General features: G+C 48.5%; 1 protein-coding gene across 1 annotated transcript in view; it reads right to left on the reverse strand.

Moving 5' to 3' along the window:
• Positions 1–2412: 2412 nt before the first annotated feature.
• MSN (moesin) overlaps positions 2413–24924 on the reverse strand; it is a 60283-nt gene continuing 37771 nt past the window's right edge. Inside the window, exons 3-13 of the mRNA XM_034435170.2 lie at positions 19925–20020; positions 18810–19084; positions 18083–18166; positions 17516–17662; positions 15542–15638; positions 11878–12041; positions 10727–10857; positions 10481–10641; positions 7464–7556; positions 6553–6786; positions 2413–5222 (exon numbers count right to left, since the gene is read on the reverse strand). Of these exons, the coding sequence (XP_034291061.1) occupies positions 5058–5222; positions 6553–6786; positions 7464–7556; positions 10481–10641; positions 10727–10857; positions 11878–12041; positions 15542–15638; positions 17516–17662; positions 18083–18166; positions 18810–19084; positions 19925–20020 (1647 nt within the window). The 3' untranslated portion in view covers positions 2413–5057. The remainder of the gene's footprint in view (positions 5223–6552; positions 6787–7463; positions 7557–10480; positions 10642–10726; positions 10858–11877; positions 12042–15541; positions 15639–17515; positions 17663–18082; positions 18167–18809; positions 19085–19924; positions 20021–24924) is intronic.

Genomic DNA, 24924 nt, shown 5'->3' on the forward strand with positions numbered 1-24924 from the left:
ACCATTTTACAAGGCTGTGGTCAATATTCCTACTTAACTGGGACCTACCCAGTCTGGTATCTGCCTTACGGAAGGAGAACCGGGAAGAGGAGCCGGGGTGGTGTGTTTTGCCTTGGCTAAAGAGCCCTCCGTCTTCTGCCTTGCAGTCCTTCACCTACCTGGCCTGACTCGCTTGGAAATCTTGAATTCGCTTTTCTGTTGATCTTCGAAATGCTTTTGTTTTTTAAGGAAACCCATTAAAACAGGAGAAAAAACCATGACTACCTTACGGAGCATGAAAGCAATGAAAAAGAAACAGGCCGGTAGCATCAATGTGGCATTTTGCCCGAAGGAGGTGGGCTCCCTATGAGGGAAAGGAGGAGTCTGCAAAATCCACCCGATACTTCATCAAGGCTGCAAAGCAGCTGGATTTGTACAGAACAGTATAAAAAACGACCACATAAAAGGTTAGAGCGCCCTCTAGTGGCACCATTTTCAAGAGTTTTCCGGGTGTGCTGGGCCTACGACCCTCTTTTCTCAACATTAAAAGTACCCATTTTCCTTTATTTTCACAATTTTTGCTGGTCTTTTTTCTACTTTCTAAACTAATAAATCTCTGTTTCTTTTCTGTGAATTTTAAACATAATTTTATTTAGTGCCGCCGGATTTTGTCTTGTTATTTGGAAACTCTTGGATGAGCCCTAAAATTGCACCCAACTATTTTATAGCTCCTCCCGTTGTTGGTTCATTTCTGTCCACAGGCAACAAGTCCCGCCCCCCCCCCCCCAATGCAGTTACTAGATCCAGTATATCACATCCTACAACAATGCATTTGCTTTCTATTTCATTTTGCATCTATTATTTTCAAAGCTATTGTTACTTGTAGCTTTGTTCTCTAGGCTATAAAGACCATTCTAAATGTTTCTTTGTTTCTTGTCTCCAAAGCACCTGAAGGCATAGGTGGAAACTAATCAAGGAGAGAAGCAACTTAGAACTAAGGAGAAATTTCCTGACAGAACAATTAACCAGTGGAACTACTTGCCTCTAGAAGTTGTGAATGCTCCGACACTGGAAGTTTTTAAGAAGAGATTGGATAGCCATTTGTCTGAAGCGGTGTAGGGTTTCCTGCCTAAGCAGGGAATTGGACTAGAAGACCTCCGAGGTCCCTTCCAACTCTGTTGTTCTGTTCTGTTCTGTTCTGCTGGCTATTCCTCATTCACTTCATTTGCAAATTGGTTGTGCATCCCCACCTCTTCATCTGAACCATTACAAATACTGAAGAATAAATTGCTCAGGGCTGATCCTGGTGGGGCATCCACTTGAGACCCAAGTTCAGTTGGATGCTGAACCTCTGATGGACCCCCTTGAAAGAGGCCGAGGAACTCCCTAAGGCCAGTGCTGGGAGGGCAAGCAAGCACAGCCCCACCCGAGGCCCTTCTCCTTTGGCCCCCAGGACTTCGCTGAAAGTCTCTGCAGGTTACTGGCCATTTTGGAACGAGAGAAAACAGAGGTGTGAGCTCAGAAACGGAAAAGAAATAAAATTACTTCCAACGGGGAAGAAAGTCCTCATGCAGGATAAAGGCCCGCCCACCCACCCACCATGCCCCTGGCACCTCTCCAAAGTTTGTGTGGCCCCCAACAATTACAACGTGTTCTGTGCCTGCTTCTAATCAGTGAAAAACCATGGAGCCCGTTCGGTCTTCAGGTGCTGGCCTAGAACCCAGGAGCTAGGAATTCAGGTCCCGCCTTAGGCACGGAAGTCAGTTAAGTGACTTTGGGCCCATCACTCTCTCTCAGCCCAACCCAGCTCACAGGGTTGTTGTTGCGAGGAAAGTAGGAGAAGGAACAAGTATTAGACGTGTGCACTATCTAAGATGGGATAAATAACTACGTAGTCATGTAATGCACAGTCCACTCTTCTGCTGTTTACTACCTAGGATGCCACCCTGGCCAAGCTCAGGGGAAGGTATGGCTACTCCCAAATCCATTGGGAGCTCCAGGACCCCACTTGATCACTCTCACCAGTTCCACCCAAATGGTAGGCATTCACTGCACAGCGGCCCACCCCCCACCCCCGGGTGCCTGGGAAAGAGGAGGGGCTGGCGCCATTTGGGAGCCGGTGGGAGCAGCCGGAGAACCGGGGGCCTTCCGTGTCCTGCCGCAAACAGGGAGCATTTGGGGGGGGAGGGGTCACATGGCGAAGTGGGATAGTTTGGGGGCAAAATTCTCTGAAGATGCTTCTATCTAACCCAAGGCTGTCCCCTCCAGCAGATGCTGCTCCCCAGCTTCCTGGACCAGACACAGCAAAAGCTGCCAGAGGAGGTGCATGCCAGAGCCCATTCCAAACCCACCCCCCCATTGCCTCTGGCAGGGCAGGGGCCAGACGGGACATCCCGGCTAAGAAAAGACGAGGCTGGAGGAAGCCGCAGCAGCTGCCTTGTCTAAACTTTATTGGCACTGATACAAAGAGACGGGGGGGGGTGTCGAGTCAAACACCTCGGACAGTAGCAAGTGCTGGGGGGTCTCCGCTTCCCCCCACAGGCCGCCTTGCAGACCCTCCCCTGAGAAGGCTGGTGCTTCGACATTACATGTAAAAAGGATGGTCAAAAAAAGAAGACATAATTTACAGCAAAAATTCCGTAACACAAATATAAAGCCAGACAAAAAAAAAAAAAAAATGATGATTAATTGGGCAAACTCCCTCCCCCAGAGGGATAGCACATACCCAGGTGTAACAGTAAACAGACGGGGGAGCGGAGAGGAAGAAAAAAGCCTCCACATTTTCTAACCCAATAATTAAAAAAAAAATCTAAAAATCTCATTGTAATACTGAATGCATCTTACATTAATTTCTGCAAAATATCATCTCTTTACAACACAGTATACATTTTCTATGAAGGGAGAACAGAGTTACTTCCCCTCAACACTTCTGAGATTAATATTTTCTAATCATGCATAGCTAGAAAAGAGCATGAAATCAATACCATGGTCACTGGAGTACATAATACTGGTTAAAATCAGGGAAGAGCTGAACCAACTACTGAGGAGGAGGAGGAGGCGAACTCACGGCCCCCGGCAGGTGGCTGCCTGTCCTGGAAGCAACTGGGTGGCAGCACTGCGGTGCCCGGCAGCCCCACAGCGCCTGGGGCAACACAGAAACCCCCTGGGAGGCGTTTTTGCAGGGGCAAAGAAAGGAAATCCAAGCGAGCCTCTGGCAAGCTTAGGCCGAATTTACAGGAAGGCCCAGAAACAATGTCAGCACCACAAGTTTTAATGCTGACTCAGAGAAATGAGTAATTACTCATTACTCAATGAGTAATTTTTAGGAAACGGTTCAAAGCCATGGCATTGTAATATTTCAAGGGGAGGAGGAGATGGTTGTCCACACCCTCTCATCCATCCCTTCCCAAAGGCACGTGGAGTCGGAAGAAGGAAGGGGAGGAGGAGGAAGAGAGGAGGAGGGTCTTTCTTTGGAAATGTTGGGCTGCTTACACCGAGACCCCTCTGGCTGCAAGGCGCAGGTCTCCCGGCACCGCCTCAAGGCCCAGGGTTTCAGCTGCAGCTTTGGGACAATTGTGCAGCAGCTCCTTCTCACCACCCTTAGTGGACTTGACTTTGGCCAACCTTACACCCAGTACAATTTGCTTCTAGAGCTGTGGTGCTGTTTCAGAATAATACTTTTTGGATAAATGCAAGCTGGGATTGGGGTGTGTGCGTGTGTGTGTGCAGGAGGAAGGCAGAAAAGGGCCAAAAGTATAGGAAAAGACTTGAAGGGTGCTAAGCAAAGGGGGCTTTCGGGGGTGGGGGGGAGGTCTCCTGCAGAGGAAGCCATTTATAGTGAAATTTGGGAGAGAAGGCAGAAGACCCCAGACTCATCTCCAACCCTTCCGCATCCATGGGAAGAGTCCCAGGACAGGCACCCCGGGAGAAATTCAGAAAGGGGGCTCCTTTCAAAGAGCCAAGTGGCTCAACCGCCGAGAGACCCTTCTATGGTCCTGGGAGGCCAACCACCCGTCTTTGTCTAGAGCCGCAGACCTGCAGGCCCCCAGAGGGACGGGGTGTGGAAATGGGGGCCGGCCGCCCTTCCAACAGAAAAGAAAGCAGCAGAAACGGCACCTTTTCAAAACCAAACCTCACCTTCCTAACAGTAGAACGGCTGGCAACATGGAGATTCACACACAAAATACATCTTTGTGTAAAGTATTTTTGGTTTTGCATCAGTGGAAGTAAGAAGACTTTTATAAAACCTTACACAACTAGAGGAGGGAAAGGGAGTGTCATTAAGGCACCATCAGGCATGTCCGTGGGCCCAGGCACGTGGGAGGCACGCCCTACGAGGCTGAGCGGTGTAGTTTTGCAGCCGTGCCGGTTGGAGATTTCCGGCTGACCCAAAACCTCTCTGAATGTCTTGACAAGGTTGGCAAAATGAATGACAACCGCTCCATGGCCAAACTTTTTCCTTTTGGGAAGACAACGGTTCTGTAGCAAATCTACTGGGAAGAAGGGAAGGCGCATCCAATTTTGTTCAACAGTCTCAGTAAGGAGCACTTGGAGAACGTAAAGAGACCTGAGGGCCTGGCTAGGCCTGCTCAGCGGTTTGCTCTTGGCGCCAAGAGGGGAGAAGGCACGTTGGCCATCGCCCTTGGGTGCTTCCTTCCCTTCTCCACAAGCAGAGCATCTACCTGGAGAAGCAAAAGCCCCGGCAGGGACTGGAGTTAGGACAGAGCAAGGCCGTGCCCCTCCAGAGCCCAGCAAGGGAGCTTAGGAGGGGGAAGCGGTCCGTGGTTAGGCAGCGGCTCCACTGGCAGCTCAGCACTAATATTTTTCTTATAAGCAATAAAAAGCAGTGGGATACGTAAGCTCATCAGCCCTGCTAAACAGAGGCCGGCTGCTGGAAAACTGCAATAATAATAAGGCACAACTGACTTTTGCTTTTTCTTCCTGTTTGGTCCTATTTTGAATACCAGCCCAGGAGGCCGATCTATTCACTCTCCTGTAGTGGATGGTTCCAGCATCGCAAATTTGCATGAGGGGAGGGGGAGGGCGGGGGGGGGAAGGTACAGCAGAGGCTGGAATGACTACATGGACTCAAATTCATCGATGCGCTGCTTGGTGTTGCCCTGACGGATCTGGCGGAGTGTCTTGTACTTGTCACGGCCCTGCCGCATGTTCTCTGCATGGATCATGTCGTTGGCTGTCTTCTTGGTGTCGTCCCGCGCATTGGCCAACTCGGAGGTGAGAGCCTGCAGGGCAATAAGGGAGAAGGGGGAGACATCAGCCACCACATGGAGCCCGTCCGAGATCCTTCCTCCTGGCTAGGACTGGTTCTTTCTACCTTTTGGCACAAGGCTTTGTCTCACTGACACCACTTTCCCTGCAGGGCGTGATCAAGAGTTGTGTCTTGCCCTCAGAAACCTGGGTGGCTGCAAGGGGATGGGTAGCCTGGATGTCACATAGCATCCCCCACCCACATTTGCTAAGAACAGAGCTGTGGAAGAATTAATTCACACTTGGTACCCCCACTCAAGTAGGCAGCGCACTCCCTGTTTGGGGGCCTTCGGTTTCCATCGCCCCAGACAGAAATGGGCATGTTGGTATGGATACTGAGCGCCAATGTCCAGGGATCCCAGGCTGAAGGTGCCTGGAGGTCAGAGCAGAGATCCCACAAGGCTGCCTGCCACCCAAGCAGCTGCCCGGATCTCTTCCTCCTCCCCACAAGATCAAGGATAATGAGAAGATTCCTGGTGAGTGAGACCCTCGACCCAAGGCTACAAGCGGTGGCTGCTCTCAGACAGTGGGCTGGGCAGCAGGAGCAGAGGGCAGCCTTACTGCCTAGACTGGGTGGAGCAATTCACCTCCGGCTGCTTCTTTGTCCCCAAGAGCTAAAACCCGCACCGAGGCCATGTTGGTGAAATTCAGCTGCCCATAGAATGGGCACAGCAGTTAAGGCTTATATACCTCTCCACAGTGCTTTCCAAGCCTCTGTGAGCAGTTTAGAGTCGGCATATGGCCTCAAACAACCTGGGTCCTCATTTTACTGACCTCAGAGGGATGAGAGTCTGAGTCAACCTCAAGCCGCCCAAGATTGAACTAGAGACTATGGGCAGAGTTTGCCTGCAATACTGCATTCTAACCACTGTGCCATAAGCTTTCCCCTTCTCTTTTCAGAAAAATACCCTAAAACACAATTTGACTTCCAACCAGCCTATTTTGATAATGCCATATGCTTCTTGGTGATCCCAAACCAGAATATTTTTTTCCCTTCTGTTCTTTTTAAAAAAAGACCCAACTGCAAAAATGTTTGCCTGTCCCTGCCCTATATCCATGGGTTAAACAATTGTGTAGCCGCCACCACCTCTGAAGATCCTGAAGCCATCCCTCTTTTGTCCCATCCAAGGGCAGCTCCAGTCCTGGCCTTTGGCTTTTTCCTTCGTCTAGAGCTCCTCCACCGGGGCCACTGGGAGGTGTGTTGACTCCAACTCCCAGCATTCCCCAGCCGGCAAGGTCAACGCCTCTTCAAGCGGCCCCACCCTCGTCCATCAGCTGCACCGGGCCGAGTGAGGCCCAGCTCACCTTCAGGTGCTTCTGAACCCGCACGTTCTTCTCTGCCTCGGTGGTGCGCTGCTCCTCGCTGCGGTCCTTGATGGAGGCGTGTGCCCGCAGTTCCGCACTGGCCTCTGCCGCGTTCTCGTCCTGCTCGTCATCGTGCTCGTTCTCCGACTGCATGGGCTCAGACACGTGCGGAGTGCAGGTGACGGACTTCAGCTCCTCCTTGGTCCTCTCCAAGTCCTCCTGAACCAACTGGGCCTGAAAGAGAGAGAGCGCGCAGCTGAAAGCACCCCAAGAAACCCGCTTAGGTCAAGAGGGCAGAAACTAGACTGGTGAGGGGATCCAGCCGTTTGACTGGAGCAGCAGGAGAGAAACGCCTCCATCCGTGACTTTTGCAAGGACTGAGAGCAAAAGCAGCCCAAGGAGGAGTCTGCATGCAAAGTTTTAAGGGCAACAAAAATGTATTGGCTTCACATCTCCAGATATATTTTGGTCTTGTATAGTAATATTGGAAAGTTCTTTTGATTGGCAAGAAAGCTTCAGAACAAGTTAAGTCACACAAATAGCACTCTGTGCAGAAAAGTCGCTCGGAAGAAAATCAATGGGAGGAGAGAAGTGGGGCCTCCACAAAGATCTTTGGAATTCTGTCACCAGCCAAAATATTAAGGAATCCCAAAGGCTCATTTTATACTCAGGGAGGAGAAAGAGCAGAGCCCGGAGAACAAAAAGTCAGGTCCATATGTATTTATATGCACAAGCTGCCAGCATCGACGTAGGTTGGCTGGACACCCTTTAGAAACAGTCTTGGCTTTCCCACTTCTCTGGAACAAAAACGGGCATTCTTTGAAAGCTCTTCCAGTCCCTCAGCCCTCTCCCTTCACCAGTCCCAGCGGGCAGCTGGGTGGGCAGAGCGGAGGAGAGCCACGGGCACTCACTTTCTGCTGCCACAGCATCGCCTCACTCTCCTTCTTCTGTTGCGCACATTCCAGCTGCGAGATCCGGGTGGTGAGCTCCAACATCTCACTGGTCTGCAAGGAGAACAGAGCAGCCCAGTCAAACCTCTGCAACCTTAGAAAGCCTGGCAGCCTCAGGGCCAAGGCCCCCCTCTCCAGCCTCCGAGGTCACCAGCTGCGCCTGGAAGGGCCCTTTTGGGTGGCTTCTCGGCCATCAGGAGTTCCAGGCCACAATTCAGGGACTAGTCAGATCCCTCCATATTTTCCACCAAACTGTCCACTCCCATTTTAATATCGTCTGGATTAGCTGCTAAATCACAGCTGCTGGAAAAAAAGACGATTTCCTGCATCTCCCTTCATTTCTTTCCTCTGCTCCTACTTCCAAGGCTCCTTCTGTGTTTGCTCAGCTGCAAAGGTCTAACCTCCAAACAGACCTGCCTTATAAGTCTATGAGAGGGCCAAAGCGGAGAGGAAGGATGGGAGTGGGAGAGACGTGTGTGTGTGTGTGTGTGTGTGTGTGTGTGTGTGTTAGCATGGCATTGTCCAAATACGTGGGGGTGGGAATACTGGTAGGATTTGGGGAGCTCCCTTCCCCATGTTTCTGGAGATACCATCACCACCAGATGAATTTGTAACTGACTGAGCAACCACAATTAACACATAGTCCTCCATGGAGCTGCATCGACATGGAGGGAAGTATGTAGTGGGGTACCCCAAGGTTCCATCTTAGATCCAGGACTCTTCAATATCTTCATAAACGATTTAGATGAGGGGATCAAAGGGAACTCATCAAATTTGCAGATGACACCAAGCTAGGTGGAATAGCCAACACTTTAGAACAGGGGTATCAAACTCGATTTCATTGAGGGCTGCATCAAAGTTGGGACGGCCTCCTGAAACCTTCTGCCAGCAAAAACAGAGCTTGGAAGGGACATGCATGGGCCTCGTGAGCTGTTTCTGCTGGCAGAGTCACCGTGGGCCGGTCCTTCGCTATCTCCAGAGATCTGGCCCCCAGGCCTTGAGTTTGACACCCCTGCTTTAGAAGATAGGCTGAAGATCCAAAAGGATCTTGACAGACTTGAACACTGGCCCCTAACAAAATGAAATTCAATGGTGAGAAAAGTAAGGTTTTACACTGAGACGAGCAAAAACAAATGCACAAATAGAGAATAGGTGATACCTGGCTCAACAGCAATAACTGTAAGAGGGATCTGGGAGTTCTGGTGGACAATCACGTATGAGCCAAAAGTGTGCCTCAGCTGCCAAAAAGGCCAATGCAGCCCTGAGCTGCACCAACAGAAGGATAGCATCAAGATCACATGCTGTAGTATTGCTTTATAGCGCACTGATGAGGCCCCGCTTGGAATACGGAATCCAGTTTTGTTCTTCACGATTCAAAAAAGAAACTGAGACTCTAGAAAGAGTCCAGAAGAGCAACACAGATGATTAGGGGATTGGAAGATAAAATATATGAGGAATGCTTGCGGGAATTGGGAATGTTTAACAAAGAGAAGGATTAAGACATGAGAGCAGTCTTCCAGTATTTGAAAATCTGTCACAGAGAAGAGAGGTCCACCTATTCTCCAAAGCATCTGAGGGCAGGATAAGAAGTAAGAGTGGAAGATCATTAAGAGAGATCAAACCTAGAATTAAAGAGAAATTTCCTATCAACGGGAACAGTTACCGTATTTTTCATACCATAAGATGCACTGGACCATAAAACACATCTAGGTTTAGAGAAGGAAAAGAAAAAAAAATAGTTTTTGCCCTCCCCGGCATCCAGAAGCCCTCTGCAGACCCTCCGCAGGTCCCGTTTTCAGCTTCCCCAATGCTGGGGAGGGCAAAAAGGGTTTTGGCCTGCAGAGGGCTTCTGGACACTGGGGAGGGCAAAAATGGGATGCACGGGGGGCTTGGGAGGCCAGAAACAGGCCCGTATTCGCGCTATAAGATGCACAGACATTTCCACCGGTGGTGGGTTGCTACCAGTTCGGTCTGGATCTTGCAAACCGGTAGTGACGGTGGCGGGAGGCTCTGCCCACCCGCCCGGACGTCATCACGGATGCTCTGTGCATCTGCAGAAGCTTCTGTGCATGCGCAGAAGTGCCACATGGAAGCAAGCACACACGCACACACTCCCATTGCGAACCGGTAGCAAAGGTAAGTGGAACCCACCCCGATTTCCACCCACTTCTTTTTTGGGGGGGGGAGGGGAGTGCACTTTATGATCTGAAAAATATGGTAATCACAGAAGGGCTTGCCTCCAGAAGTGGTGGGTGCTCCATCACTGGAAGTTTTCAAGAAGAGGTACGGCAGCCATGTATTCAGAATCATATAGGGTCTCCTGCCTGAGCAGGGGGTTGGTCTAGAAGACCTCCAAGGCCCCTTCCAACTCTGTTATTCTGTTATTGTTCTTCTGTTAATCAGCTGCAGCCTTTGGTAGGAGGCGGTGGAGTCCCACTCAGGAGGCCCGAGCTTAAACCGCCGGAAAAGGGGGCCTCCTGCACTTTCCGTGACTCAACAGCAGGGAGCTGCTTTTGGGGGGGGTTCTTTGCATGCCCCACACCAGGAAGTGCATCTTCTGTTGGGCTGCGCATCTTTGGAAAGGCATGTCAGGGGCTACCTATGAAAGTTGGTTGGGCTCCTAGGTGAAACAGCACTTAAAATTAAATTTATTGAAATAAATTAATGGCAGTATCATTAATGCATGTTAAAATGGGCAGGAGGAATCATTTTCCCTTTGCCTCATCCTGAGAGTTCTGCTACAAGGGCAACTTTTTGAGAGGTGTCGGGGACGCTTCCCAGGCTTGCACAACCCCCTATTGCACACCTCTGCTTGAGTCCACTGGGCCGTCCTCCTGCAGCACCTCCCCTTCGGCCACCTTGGCTGCAGAGCTGACCTTCCCACTGTCCACCCCCAAATGCAGGCCCCTCTACCGAAGGGGCTTCCCTGGCGACTGGGCAGCTCGGAAGCAGTGCCAATGCCTGGGGCTGATGCCTACCAGCTGTTCCTGGGTCTTCTTCTGATCATTGGAGGCTTTCAACAAGGCTTCCTTGGCTTCCTCGGCTTCCTGCCGCTCCCTGGCCAGCTTCTCTGCCTCCTCCTCGGCTCGCTTCCTTTCCTGCTCCAGCTCCAGCGCCCTGCGCGTTTGCTCCTCCAGCTCTGGAGAAAGAGGCCGAGACGTCATCCCTGCTGCCCTCAGCGCTCCTCTCCCGGGGCCCATCCTGAGGCCAGCCCTCCTGCCCACCTTGCTGAGCTTTCTTAGTTTGCTCCTCAATTTGTCGGAGCTTCTCCATCAGCTCTTCTTTCTCACGTTCAATCTTTTCCTTCTCCTTCTCGGCCATCTCCCTCTTCTTCTTCTCGTTCTCCAGCAAAGCCCTGAGAGGAAAGGAAAAATGCAGCAATTTCATGCCTCCTTTATATAAAAAAATGGGCTGCTAAGCCTCTCTAAGGGCTTTCGGTATGCAATTTCTACTTAGTCAAAGTTGAAAATGGTCTTAGATGTCATCTAGTCCAGGGGTCTCCAACTGTCCAACCTCTTGCTCAATACAGGATCCCCCTAACATACAGACGGATGACCTTGCTTCTACCAATTTCTGTCTGAAGACCTCTAGTGACTTCTAAACAAACTGAAAAGGAAGACTGGGCAAACTTGTCTCATCCAAATCTTTTAATCCAACTGCATAATCTGTATATCTCAAATTAAAATATGGCTTGGAAAACTGATCTCTCCTGGGGATTGTACACTTTCAATTCAAAATCCACCATGTTTCTCTGGGTTGTCTCAAAAGGTTTTCCACATTTTTAAAAGCTGAAGGAACCTGCTCAGAAGTCTTTAATCCCCTGGCAGGACCAGGAGAACCCTGGTAAAGGAGGGGAGTCAGGGATTTCCCCCATCTTTGCCAAGTCCCTTTAAACAGTGGTCCCCATCCTCCGGGACCTCCAAGAGGCGGAGCAAAGAACAACTTTATCGCTTGGCATCCCTAAGATGCAAGAATGTGCTTTTGTGCAGAATTATTCCAGTATACAATAGAACGCAGGCTGCCTTTACACTGAGATTTTGTTCAAACACACCTCAAAAGAGCCTCTGACTCTCCCCCCTCATGAAATAAGAGTTCTTGAAACCTCCCTCCACCTTAACAAAGCACCCTGGAACATCCTCCTCCACATCTGACTTGGCTGTTATCCTCATTTGGAGCCTGCATTCAAAGAGTTAGCCACCACTCTCCTTGCCACAACTTGTCTACCTGTCCCTTGGGAGTCCGGGTCTTCTGATCACATCTCAGTTGCAGGATTTTGCCCCCCGAGAAGGCGCTGCACCCCAACCCACATCCTGCTGTGAGAATCCCTGGCCGGAGAAGCCCAGCCAGAGGGCAGCTCTGTGCTCAGCCAACTCACCTCTCCATCTGCTTCTGATGCTTCTCCTCTCGGGCCTGGGCCTTCATCTGCTGCACCTCGATGGTGTCCGGCTTACGCCTGCGCATGTAGAGCTCATGGTTCCCCATGCACAGAGCCAGAATGCGCTTGTTAATCCTTAGCCGGGGAGCATAGAAGACAAAATCCTTGGCAAAGGAGAAAGGACAAGGTTAGCCTTGAATGCAGCTTCCCTCGGCCCTCTTTTTCTCCAGAAGTAACAACACAACTTGATTACATGGGCTGTAATTTTTAGGAAATTAAGCGTATCTCCAAACAAGTATTTCTTTTTGCAGCATCTACCAGTATATACTATTACAATTCTTGTATCTTTTGTAACTTTCAATTGGACCAAAAAAGTGTGTGTCATAAGGCAACAATTTTTACAGCAAGGTATGTCAAATGGAGAGGGATGTGGTGGCTCAGTGGCTAAGATGCTGAGCTTGTCGAACAAAAGGTCAGCAGTTCAGCGGTTCGAATCCCTAGTGCCATGTAATGGGATGAGCTCCCGTTACTTGTCCCAGCTTCTGCTAAACTAGCAGTTGGAAGCACGTAAAAAATGCAAGTAGAAAAATAGGGACCACCTTTGGTGGGAAGGTAACAGTGTTCCGTGTGCCTTTGGCGTTTAGTCATGCTGGCCACATGACCACGGAGACGTCTTCGGACAGCGCTGGCTTTTCAGCTTTGAAACGGAGATGAGCACCGCCCCCTAGAGTCGGGAACGACTAGCACATATGTGGGAGGGGAACCTTTGCCTTTACCTTATCTCAAATGGGCTAACTTACAGAATGCATCCAAAATCTGGGATTCCCTTGGGATTTGAAACTTGCCATGGTCAGCTGCAGTGACAAGATCATCATTTCCAGCACTCCCTCCCAGCTTCCCAACAAGCAAAGTCACTAGAGGAGCCAGCAGAAAGTTGCAAGGCCGAGGCCAGCAGGCAGGTGAGGGGCTGCTGCCAGACGGGGGAGGGAGCAAATGGGAGTGTGAGAGGCAAGCACTGGTCAAGGATGCAGCAGCGATCGGAGAGGCTACATGCCGAGGGGTTAGCTCGACACGAGAACAAAGGGACTGGGGGGGGGGAGGGTGCATGGGAGACCTGAGCAACTTGCAACTTCCCTGCTGCCTTCCCCATTGCCTTTCTCCCAGACAGCTTCCAACAAGCAAGGTCAGTGGGGAACCCAGCAGGAAGTTAGGAATCACTTCAGTGGGGCAAGCTTTTCCTGATAGAAACTAAAGTTAGTTAAATGATATTTATTGACCACCCAACTCTAGTGGGTGGCATGTAAAACCAGGAAAAACATCAAACAGCTAAGAACATGGAATCACACAGGCAGACCAGACTAAAACAATCCAATAAATGGAAAAACAACATCATTGTTTTGGGGCCTTTGAGCAAATTATAAACATCAACTCCAGGCCTTCAAGGCCTTCCAGGCGCCGTCTTTCTCTTGAGGTGGGGTGGTCTGGTCCAGAGAGCGGGGACCGCAGCAGAGAAGGCATGCTTCCTCAGTCCCACAAAAGGACAATGTTGAGTGGAGGGGACCTGGTGCACACCCCCACTGGGTGGGACATCCTGGGTGGGCAGAAAGAATGGAGGACGCGGGGTCTTCACCCATCCAAGACTCGGAGGGTCTTTCAGCGTGAGTGACTGGTTGCATTTGCATCGCATTTGCATAGCACCAGAGACTGCTGGGAAGAGCTGTTCATTGTAAATTCAGGAGGACTGAGACGAAGTCTAGTGGACCAAGGTAGCAGCCCGCATGATAACCAAAAACTAAAACTGTAGTTCATCTTTGGTAAGCTTTATTTTAGAGCGTCTGGCTTAGTTCAATGCAATACTTGTTTTGCAGCTATCTTTTGTGGCGCTCTTTTTAAATTCGGATACTGTCCCATTTGTAAGCAAATTGCTAATCTACATGGACAGATTGCTTATCTAGAGTCTCTAGTCTATGCTCTCCAGGCAGAAATTAGGTGCCCAGCTCAGCCGTCCCTTTCCTCTGTCCCAAAGATCCCACAGAAGGAAGGCAGGGAGGACAACTGGCAGGGCGACAACTGTTACCATTGGGAGCAAACCTCCAGCGTGTCTCGGGCAAAAGGCAAAAGGCCGTGCTAAGCCCTTTCCTCAGTCGTGGCTCAGCGTTCTTCTGCAAGATGCCCCTGGCCATTGACAGAGTCCAGAGAGCAGTGAAGGGGCCAGGACAAAATTAGGTGCCTTTCTAACTTTTACCTTATTTAACTGAAATCAAATATATTTGACACGTTCTTTCTTTCTTCAGACACATTAAAAGGTATAATCTGGTAACAACCGCAAGGCTTTGGGAGTCGAGCCCTGGGCTGAAGCCATTTCTGCAATCCCAGGGGAGCCCGGCCGTTGGGTCAGTAGAAGAGAGGCTGGGGGCTCAGGGGGATCTGTGGGGCTCAGCCCTCCATGACGACTAAACCAACCCTGGCTTAGGATAATGTGTAGAACACCATGTGCCCCTCTGCGCCTCCGCCACCCAAAATGAAAACTCAACAGGGACAAAAGCAGCAGTGATGGGTTTTGACAAGGCCACGTTAGCAGTCTTGGAGCGGGAACAATTATTCCAGAAACCGCCTCTTCTCGAGAGGGCTTTTTACAAAGCCAGCTTTACAGGTAGGTATGTATGTGTGTGGAAACCGCCCAGAGTTGTTCACTACAAGGTGGGCAGTAAATAAATTCAGTAAATAAATAAATATATTTCATATTTCTTAACTGCCCATCTTCTTAGATAACCAAGATATAAACATCAAATTTAGAAGATCTTATCATTAGCTTGATGCAGTGGCTGCCCGTGATTGCTTTGGAAAGGATTTGTAGGATACTCCTGCACACAGCTTGGCTTTGCCCAGGTGCAGTTGGAGCCATCAAAGGTTGGTCTCTCTTTTCCTTCGGTCAAGTTCTTGCAACACTCACACTGAATTCTATTCCCATGACTTCCTGCCCAGCCAGAGCAAAACCATCTCTTTATATGCCTTTTGTTATAGTCCCTTTAATTGCCTGCAAAACTTGCCAACAGTTAATCTTCATTATATTTACTGTCAATTGGTTTTGTGTTTTATTGCTTCATTCCTTTGGTTAGCCTGGCTCCGTGATGGCGAACCTATGGCACACGTACCACAGGTGGCACCCAGCGCCCTCTCTGTGGGCACGTGAGCCATCACCCCAGTTCAGTTCCACCGAGCATCTGCATGTGCCTCCCACTGGCCAACTGGTTGTCAGGACTCTGCTGCGCATGCAGGGGGGGCACGTGCGGGGTGTGTGTGCATGCAGGGGGTAGGGGGCAGGGGCCCACATGCGCATGTGGGGGCGGGTGCATGTGCATTGCATTTTGGGGTTCTGGCACACATGCATTCGCGTATGCATGCTTTGGGCACTCAGTCCGGAAAAGGTTAGCCATCCCTGGCCTGACTGATTGGCTGAGGTAGCCCTGCTCTTCTTTCTGCTCATTTCTAGTTGGTGACCACAGTAGAGAAAGTCAGATGCAGAGTCAAAATCCGCTGCCAGGAAGTGGCCCCAAAAGCCCCAAGTCTTTGATTTCATTTGATCTGAACTTTCCACTTCTTTTTAACTAATCTCTGAATAAATTAATACACTAAAAGAGTTAAGTTGCAAAGCGTAACTTACTGGGGCTTTCTTGTCAATGGGCTTGATGACAAACTTCTTATCATTGAAGGAAATGTTTCTGATCTCACTCCAGGGGAACCCAATTTTGGGTGTTAGCCTGTGAAAGAGGATTTGTAATTTCAAAAATTAAACCCCAATGAACAGTTGCAGTGATCCAAATACCTGTTTTTGTTCACACCCTCCATACATTTCCCACCAATGAACGTGTTCGGATTCAGAATGTAAGTGGAAATTCCAAATTCCACTTCCACAAATTCCAAGGGCGGTATAGAAATTTGATTAATAAATAAATAAATAAATAAATAAATAAATAAATAAATAAATTGACCAAACTATGTAACTGAACAGATCTAGGAAACGAATGGCAGCTCAAAACAAGGCATCTAATTTCTAAGGTGCCATCCGAGGCATCCAGTCCAAGCCGGGAGTCAGGTCCAAAGGATGACCAGGATATAACCCGCATCGTGTGTGTGATGGCATCGTGATAGGCATAAAGGTAGTCCTCAAAACCACAATTAGGACCAAAATTTCTGTTGCTATGCAAGGTAGCTGTTAACTGAACTGCACCCGCTTTTGCCACAGTTGTTAAACAAATCCTGTGGTGGTTAAGTGAATCCAGCTTCTCCCATTGACCTTCCTCACTGGAAGCCAAATGGTGACACTGGGATGCTGCAACTCTCGCAAACACATCCCAGAGGCCAAGCACCTCAAATCTGGCCCTTTCGCCATGGGGATCTGTGCAGACTGACCGTAAGTCACTTTTTTCAGCTTCTTCATATCGTTGGTAAACGAATGATTGTAAGTCAAGGATTCCCTGTATTGTCTCTTATCCTCCCTGCAGATGCCTACAAATCCAACCTTGAACTCCAAAATGGCAGAGATCACAAGGAAGGGGAAAATACCCGGTTTAAAACGCCAGGGAGGTCCTGCCCTCCAGGCGCCCTCACCTCTGTTTTGGTGCAAATTGTGCAGCCACCCCACTCCACAAAGGCCAGGAAGACATCCTCATATTGCATTTACTTCAATGGTGCTTCCTACACTAGAGTAGGTAGGTGTCATCTAACAAGACAAGGATCATCCGCACAAATCTGGGCCATAAGAGTAACTTTTCCTACTAATTAAAATCTATGTGTATCTGTGTATATCAAAAGTCTCTTGATACATGAAATTAAGATTGCCCAGAACAATTCTTGCAGCCTGAAGGTATATGAAGATACAGAGACAATTCAAGCAGTGAGCTTAGCTTCATATAACAGGAAGCAAAAAAACCCCCAACCCTCTTAGCCAACCTGAGGAACTTTCTCACTTCTGTTTCAAGGACAATGAGGATGAGAGCAAAATGAATCGCAAAATCCCTCTGAGCCTAGGAAGTAATTTAATTTCTGGGAAATAATTATGTTGGGATTAAAAAGCAAGTTACATTTGTTTTTATTGTTTTAATGTTTTTAAATTGTTTTAATCATTTTATAATTTTAGAATTATAAGCTACCCAGAGACACTTGATTAAGTTGGACAGCTATATGAATGAATGAATGAATGAATGAATGAATGAATGAATGAATGAATGAATGAATGAATGAATATTCCAGTAAAGATCTGTCAGTAGATTCATAGAATTGTGTGAGAACTGGAAGCAACTAATGGCAAACCAATGCCAGCACAGAGAGTCACTCTAGGCTAGAAAGAGCCAACAGAACAACATCAAAACCACATAAGATGAAAAGGAAAAGAGAATTGCTTGCAGACTATGTGACCAAGAAGGTGGCCGTGTCTAGTTGATCAAAGGAGAAGGTGGCTGTCACCATCCGTGGAGACTTTGTCAGATCCAGCTGTGTCCTGCTCTTATAAACCCTCCCCTCTCTCAATCACTCTCTCTTGTCAGTCAGACAGACAGACAGACAGACAGAAAGACACACACACACACACATCCCACCGTGCACTCTATCGGAAGATTAAGGAGAATAGTTTTGTTACCGGTCATTCTGTTCATAAATGTTGAGTCCAAGAGCATCTACTCCTAACCAGAGTTCTGAGCCTTTCTTGTTCTTAATACTAAAGTAGTTCACACCATACATCTCCAGATCTTGTGCAATTTTTAGGTATTCTAAGATGGCATCTTCTCTGAAAGGACCAAGAAAACAAAACATATGTTAATGTTAAAAGCTACATTTTGGTGGTGCATTCTCAAAAGCATCCTCTTTTTTGCAACAGTTGGTACTGCATCCAAAAGAGGGCACTGCCCATTTGATTAGAGCATTGTGATTTTTAGTGCATAGGGTCTGATTTAGAGTAACAACTAGATAGCTCAGCCAGGGCATGGAGACACAGACACTTTATCAATCTTCCCATCTGTCTTAAGGGTACATGGGTGAACAAAGGCTCAGGTAAATGAAAGTCAAGATGTGATTGCAACTGTTTTTACATGCATCATGCATCGTTAGATGCAATTATACCTGGCAGATGCCCCTGCAAGCAGAATACCTCACAAGGGGACTTGTACAAGTCATAAATAATGCTCTCTTCTGTTCTTGCCAGCCATACCTGAGCATCCCCCGATGTTCCTCATGCCACACCTGGATTCTTTCTTCCCACTGATCCTTGTTAAGTTTATGCTGTTCCAAAACTCTACAAGGCAAAGAGATGGAAGACGTATTAGGATACGTGGACAGCTCTGCAAAAACAAATTCTTCAGCTACATGAAGTTCAACCATGAAAAGAACCTCCAAGGTTTCCACTTAGTGGAAGAGAGGCGACATGAACATGGGCTGCAGATCACACTGCAATTGCTTATGGTCTTGAATCTCCAAGGCTTGAATCTCTCTCTGGGTGCTTTTAAAAATCGCCTCTCTCGGGTCTTTGCTTCCCAAGGGTTTCTCCTTCTCACATTGTTTTCCAATTTTTCAAAATGTCTCTGTCCCAGCTCTTAAAGCGACAGTAGTTTGGGATCTAAGCATTATTTTACTAAGGAAAAGAAATAAATGAAAAACACACACCAAAGGCATTTCGGCTGCATTCGCACACTGTGCTCAGCACAACTTTATTTGTGTCTTAACATCATATGGCAATTCACTTAACTGTGGTTTATTCAGCAAACCACAGTTGAGCGCACCGTGTAGCCTGACCAACCTCAAAACAGAGAGGGTGAGGCTCATCCATTGTGGAATAAGGTCCAAACTGTGCAGCAGAAAAGTGGGGTATAAAGCTCGTAATAAAATATATAGCTATGCATTTAAAGGGGGAACTGCAACTTTGCCAGATTTCGCTCTACCTTTGAGGAAGCAGTTTGTCAGTCGTTAGATAACCGGGCTTATGAACCTCCTTATTGAAGTCCCCGTATTTGGACTGGACCGCATAAGAAGCCAGGAGAACGGCCGTCTCCGGGGGACAGTAGATGTCATCGTTCAAGATGGCCTCCTTCACTTGGAGGAAAAACAGGCGCTGCGTGATATCTTGGATCAGCTCCTCTGCGACATCCTCTGGGAAGAATTTGGCCCGGAATTTGAAAAGCAGCGGGCTCTCTTTGCGCACGTCCTGAGCTGTAACCTGCAGCACATTGTGGCAAAATCAGGATGAAAAAACACATCCAGAAGCATCACAACCGAGAACTCTTGGGACAAACACTAAGCCAGGAGATCTGTGGAGGTCCAGGTCACGGCTCTCCCAAGGGCGCTTTTTCAAAAGGCAACTGCACTTTCTTGGTTTTCCCTTGAAGACGTTTTGCTTCTCGCCTAAGAAGCTTCTTCGGTTCTGACTGAATGGTGGAGATTGGGAGGTAGTCATCTGGAATATAAGGAATCTAAATCCTTCCATTCTCCACCATTCAGTCAAGGGAAAACCAAGTAAGTCCAGTTGCCTTTCGAAAAAGCGCCCTTGGGGCTACTAAGCCAGAAGGCCTCTAAATCCACTACCCATGACCCCAGCCACGGGGCCCAGGTTGGAGTGCCTGCCCTAAATCCAAGGGCAGCTTGTTAATCTATTCCACTGGGTTGACTAGCCTACTATTTCTAGCTCAGCCTTTGCCCACCATTGTAGCTTTCCAACTTCCAGAATTCTGGAACGGCCAAGGCTGAGAATGTTGGGTGCTGAATGTCCTACACCTAGAAGGTGCTCAGGTGGACAAAGCAGTAGGCTGGCAATGCCACCTGCAACCTATCAGCCTGCTAGATGGAAGGAAAGCTGGGAAGGTGCTCCAGATTCAGTGGTGGGGCTGCAGCCTGTCTCAGAGAATGACGGGACCATCGTCTGTGACTCCCATTCAACAAAGACTGACAGGGGCCCAACCCCACAAAGGCAAACCTGTTTCATCCCTGCCCAAGAAAGTAAACTCCCTTTTTCAGGGGGGGGGGGCAGAAGCAGAAAATAAAATGAGAGGCACCTCCATACCTTTTTATTTAATTTCAACCACGTGGAGAAGCCCTTGGTGTCCTGGTACTGGAGTCCAAAGAACCAAACTTCTCGCAGGCCGATCGTTTTCACCACCTGTTCATGAAAACCAGACAGCAACACGTGAGCAAGAGGAAGGGGCTTACGGCTCACTGCATCCCAGGAGGAGAAGGACCACCAAACCCCTTCAAAGGTCCGTCATGGCACAGCTCCAAGCGGGCCAAATGGCGGGCATGGGTGCATGTCAGCAGCAATGGGGGACTCCCTTCCTTCAGGGTTTTTGGCACAGAACAAGCTCTGCCCTAAATACCCTCTAAAAGAAACTGGGATTCATCTGGGAAGCGGCCACCTGCCATAAGGGAGCTGTCCTCTTTCCCCAGACAGGGGCCAAGACGGAAGTGGCGATGGCTGCGGCTGGCATCCCCTAGGCAGCTGTTGGCCGGGGGTGGGTGGGTTAGGGTGGGATGCGCAGAGAAGCTCTGCCCGCAGAAGGCTCCCACACAGCCCATTAACAACCTCACTGCCCAGACCAGCTGCTAAGTGGAGATTCTCAACAGCTGTGCCTGCAAGAAGAGGCTTTTTCTAGGAAAAAGAAAGAATGATTTGGGGAAAAATGGTAGGAAAAAATACAGGACATTCAACAAAGAATGACAGATATTCAGTTAGAGTTGGGAAAAAAAATACCAACTATTTCCATAACTACGTAGATCTCATTTCTCCTCTCAAATGCTGAATGTTCCTTACAAGTCCTAGCATATTTTTTCTCTTTTAGATGCTGGATCCATTTTGAGATGCTTCTCTTGGCTGAGATCCTGTCCCTCAGAATAAAACCCAAAAGCAGAGTGGCCACTTGTGGCTCCTTCTGCCTTTGATGGTCCTGGGTGACCAAGAGCGTCTGCTGCGCCCAAGGGGAAGAGCGTTTCCACATGCAACGCACGTGCGCACGCACACACGCGTGCGCGCGCGCACACACACACACACACACACACACACACACACACACACACCACTGTGCTGGGCTCCACCTGGAGAGCCTGTGCTGCAAACCAGCCCCTCCTCCGGCCAACTTCTCTCCGCCAGGCGACTCTCCTGGGCTTTGCGCAGTGTGGCCACATCAGCCTTGCACGGAAGGGGGGGAAAGATGCCTGGGTAAGGGTAAAGGTCAAAAAAGTCAAGATGGCAGAACTATCATAAAAAGGAGCATGCAGTTGCAGGAATTATCTTGACTTATTTGACCCCCAATTCAGTTCGAAATGTATGAAGAGTCATTAATATCATACTGGCATTCTCTCTCTTTTCTAAAGAAGGCATCAGGGCGTGACTCATGCAAAACCACAGGCAGCTGTGGCCACCAAGTAGTCTGCATTCCATGTGAGAATAGAAAGGCTGTTCAAGATTTTGTCCGTCCTCTAAGGTATGGGACAATTTTAATTTAAAAAATGGGACTTCATAACGAAATCACGATTGCCAAGACTTGTTTTGAGATGGTGCCTTTGAGGTGTTTGACTACAGCTCCCAAAATCCACGAACACTGATATCCTACCTCACATCTGGACGATACAAGACTGCCTAACCTGGGAAGAGATAGTACTGCCCTACATTGCACTGGTTCCAGTTCTGGTCTCCACAATACAAGAAGGATGAAGACCCCACGGAGCTGGTAAAGGGCTGCCTAGGAGGCTGGATATATGAAGAGCAGTTGAAATAACTGGGTCTGTTTAGCCTAAAGGAGAAGGAGAGCCATGGTAGCCATCTTCCAATACCTGAAGGGCTGACCCAGAGAAGAGGGGGTCCATCTATTCTCCCTATGCCAGAGGGTACAGTAAGGACCAGTGGCTGCAAGTTATAGTGAGGGATCCAAGCTTGAGCCAAGTTTTAGTTGTGGGTGCTCCATCACTGGAGGTTTTCAAGAAAAGACTGGACAGCTATTTGTCCAGAATGGGATGAGGATTCCTCCACCAGGCAGGGGAGTTAGACTCAAAGACCCCGAGAGCCCTTCAACCTGAGAGTTCTATGAATGGACAAGCCTTGGATCCTGAAGGGAGATTTGTTCTTACGTTCTGCTGTGCAAATTACATACATTTTTGCTGTCTAATGGGCAGTCAAATCCTAAACTTTACTAGATTACAGGCGGCTAGATTCCCATGTTAACGGCAACACAAAGTGCTGACCAAAATGACAATGATTTACATTTTTTTCTACTGGTGCCAAAGAAAAAAAAATAACAAAGGGAAAGAGAATAGAGAACTCTCCATCATCTAGAAATGTTAAAAGAGCACTTTAATATAAGTCAATTCATACTTTAAAACATGATCAAGGCACACTTGGAAAGCAATGAAATAACTATTTAGAAATTAAATAGAATAGGTATTCTTCACTCTTTATACTGTTTTTACACTGTTGTTCTTAAGACAGAAATATATATATATATAAAACCATTGCAAAAGGCAAAACAGCAACTTGGCACCATCTAGATGCTTTCCTGAGCAATGGACAAATGCTTCCATTCACCAACCGACCGCCAGGCATATGAGATGGGACCCTGAAAGGAGACACTCGGATGGCATGGAAGGAGGGGGCTCGCCATCTATCTCGGCGAGGCACTGAAAGGCCAACAGCCGCCAAAGGCAATCCAGAGGCCAGAGGAGGAGCCAGTCAGCCAGCCAGAAGCAGGACATGGTTTTTCCCAGGCTGAAGAATTGGCACCTCAAGAACAGCAGAAGAATTGAATCTCCTGCCCAGGAACCCTCCAGGCTACTGCTGGAAGTGGAAGGCGGAATGGGATGACTTGACGCCATTAGCTCAGTGCGGCCAGCTGGGTGCAGCCTTCTTGTCACCCCCATCCCCTCTGCCAACTCAGTGCCATTTCTTTGCAGGACATGTCAACACCGGAATTCACTGTGGAGTTATGCCCCGCCCATCAACACCCCCCCTTTGACAGCCCTCTTGCTTGCCCAGCTCTCCATTCGGCCCCGGGGGAAAGAGAAGGGCCCAAGTGTGGAAGACAGACAATTTGAGGTGTCTACATGGCATCAATTATGCTGAAGTTTTCTCTGGCAAATCAGGCAACGTACATGCACTGAAAGGTCTGGGACTCTGCATCTCTTTCCTTCCCTCCTCCTCCTCCTCCCTGTTTGCAAGGATGTCCATTTGGGCAGCTTGAAGGGGGCAGAGGTCAACAAAGATGAAAGCTGTGGGATTCCCAGTGAGCTTTGGAGAATAGTCCCTCTTCTGGTTTGGCCACATTCTTGTCCACCTTTGAATATCCTATTCGATCAGGGCTCTTGGAGCAACAGACCCTGCGCCTCCTGGGAAAAGGGAGGAATGTCCAGGAATGTTTAGAATTCACAACTGGGGAAGAGGAAAAAAGAAGAGATGGGGCCTATGGCATTTCTGAAGGCACCTATTGTCCCCTTTATTTGACCTGACCGGACTGGTAACTATAAAGCTTCATATATACAGCCTCACCTCTAGCGTGTCCATTCCACTGGCAACCCCTGGTGAGTTAATATCTTTGAAGAAGAAATAGCCATCCTGCATTAGCATAGTAAAAGCAACTACAAGATCCAATCCAACATTTGAAATATGTTGTCAATATCACCTCCAATGCAAAAGAACTCAAGTGATAAAGAGGAGTGCGGTGGGATTATTATTATTATTGCAAGAAAACTGAAGGGAGGCTGCGTTCTGATGGCTAAAAAGATGCACCGTTGTCTTTAAAAGAGTCATTTCAATGGTTAGCCTTGCACAACAGCATTAAAACTTAGCTTAACATTATTAACTGCAGAGTTAAAAGCTGGGCCACGGCAAGACTTGGCATTGGAAGGGGATGAGAACAGTCAGCCAAGCTGTTTTTCTTTCTCAATAGGGCAGGCTGGGCAAGTTGGGCAAAAAAAATAAAGTATGGAACAATTACTTTGATTTCCCATTGTGGCCAGGCTGAATGGGTTATTTCCTTTGCAAATCAACTTCCTCCTCTTGCAATTGTCCAGAGACAGTTGTTGAATTCCAGAGTTACATTAGAGAAAGAGCAGATTAGATGATTTATCTACAGCCTGGTAAAAGGATCCCTGGCCCTTCCTCGGAAGACGCCACCCTCCGCCTGAGGCCCAGCTCCCTTGAGCCAGGCAGCCCTGCTGTCCAATCTCAGCCAGGCTCTGGAGGCAACCTGGCACTTCTCAAGAGAGGTCCGCAGGGGAGGAACAGCCAAGGTATTCCTGGTCCAGATCTCTCCCTTGTGGGAAGCTGACATAGATGGGAAATGCTCCACGATTTCTCAACCTGGCCTGCTTTAAGATGTCCGGACTTCAAGCCTGGTGGCTGGGGAATTTGGGGAGCTGACATCACCCATCTTCAAACTGTCAAGGTTGAGAAATATTGCTCCATGCACTTTAGCACCATCTGGGCCAACCCAGAAAGGCTCCCCAGGTGAGGCGCTGGATCCCAAGAGTGCCAAGGGGTCCAAGCAGGTGCCTCGCCATCTCCAGCATCACAGCCTCAACAGACGTTTCCAACAAGGCTCCCTTGGATAACACGCAGGAGGCTCTTTTCCAATGAAGTCCGCGAGGGCTCTTTCTGTCCAGGTTAAGCCAAACTTTCCTTGGTAGCTCTGGGAATTCTTTTTCTTCTGTTGCATGTATTGTTGGGGGTGGGGGTGGGGGTGGGGTGGAGTGGGCACATTTTGAGCAACTCCTTTTGCCGGTCTCTGAGGGAAAACCCCACGGAGGAGACTTGAAGGTCACATTCCCCTCCCTTATAGGTTGTTTTTAACTTTTAGTCACCCATTGCATTTATACCTGCTTTCCTACTAATACACACACCACAGCTAATAAATATGCAAAATAATATATAAATACTGTGTTTCCCCGAAAATAAGACCCTGTCTTATTTTTTTTTGAACCCTGAAATAAGTGCTTGGCCTTATTGCCATGTGCTCAAAAGCCCAATTGGGCTTATTATCAAGGGAGGTCTTATTTTGGGGGAAACAGGGTATATATATA

The sequence above is a fragment of the Pantherophis guttatus genome, chromosome 12 (genome assembly GCF_059756535.1).
Source record: "Pantherophis guttatus breed Tessera chromosome 12, ASM5975653v1, whole genome shotgun sequence".
Classification (NCBI taxonomy): Eukaryota; Metazoa; Chordata; class Lepidosauria; order Squamata; family Colubridae; genus Pantherophis; species Pantherophis guttatus.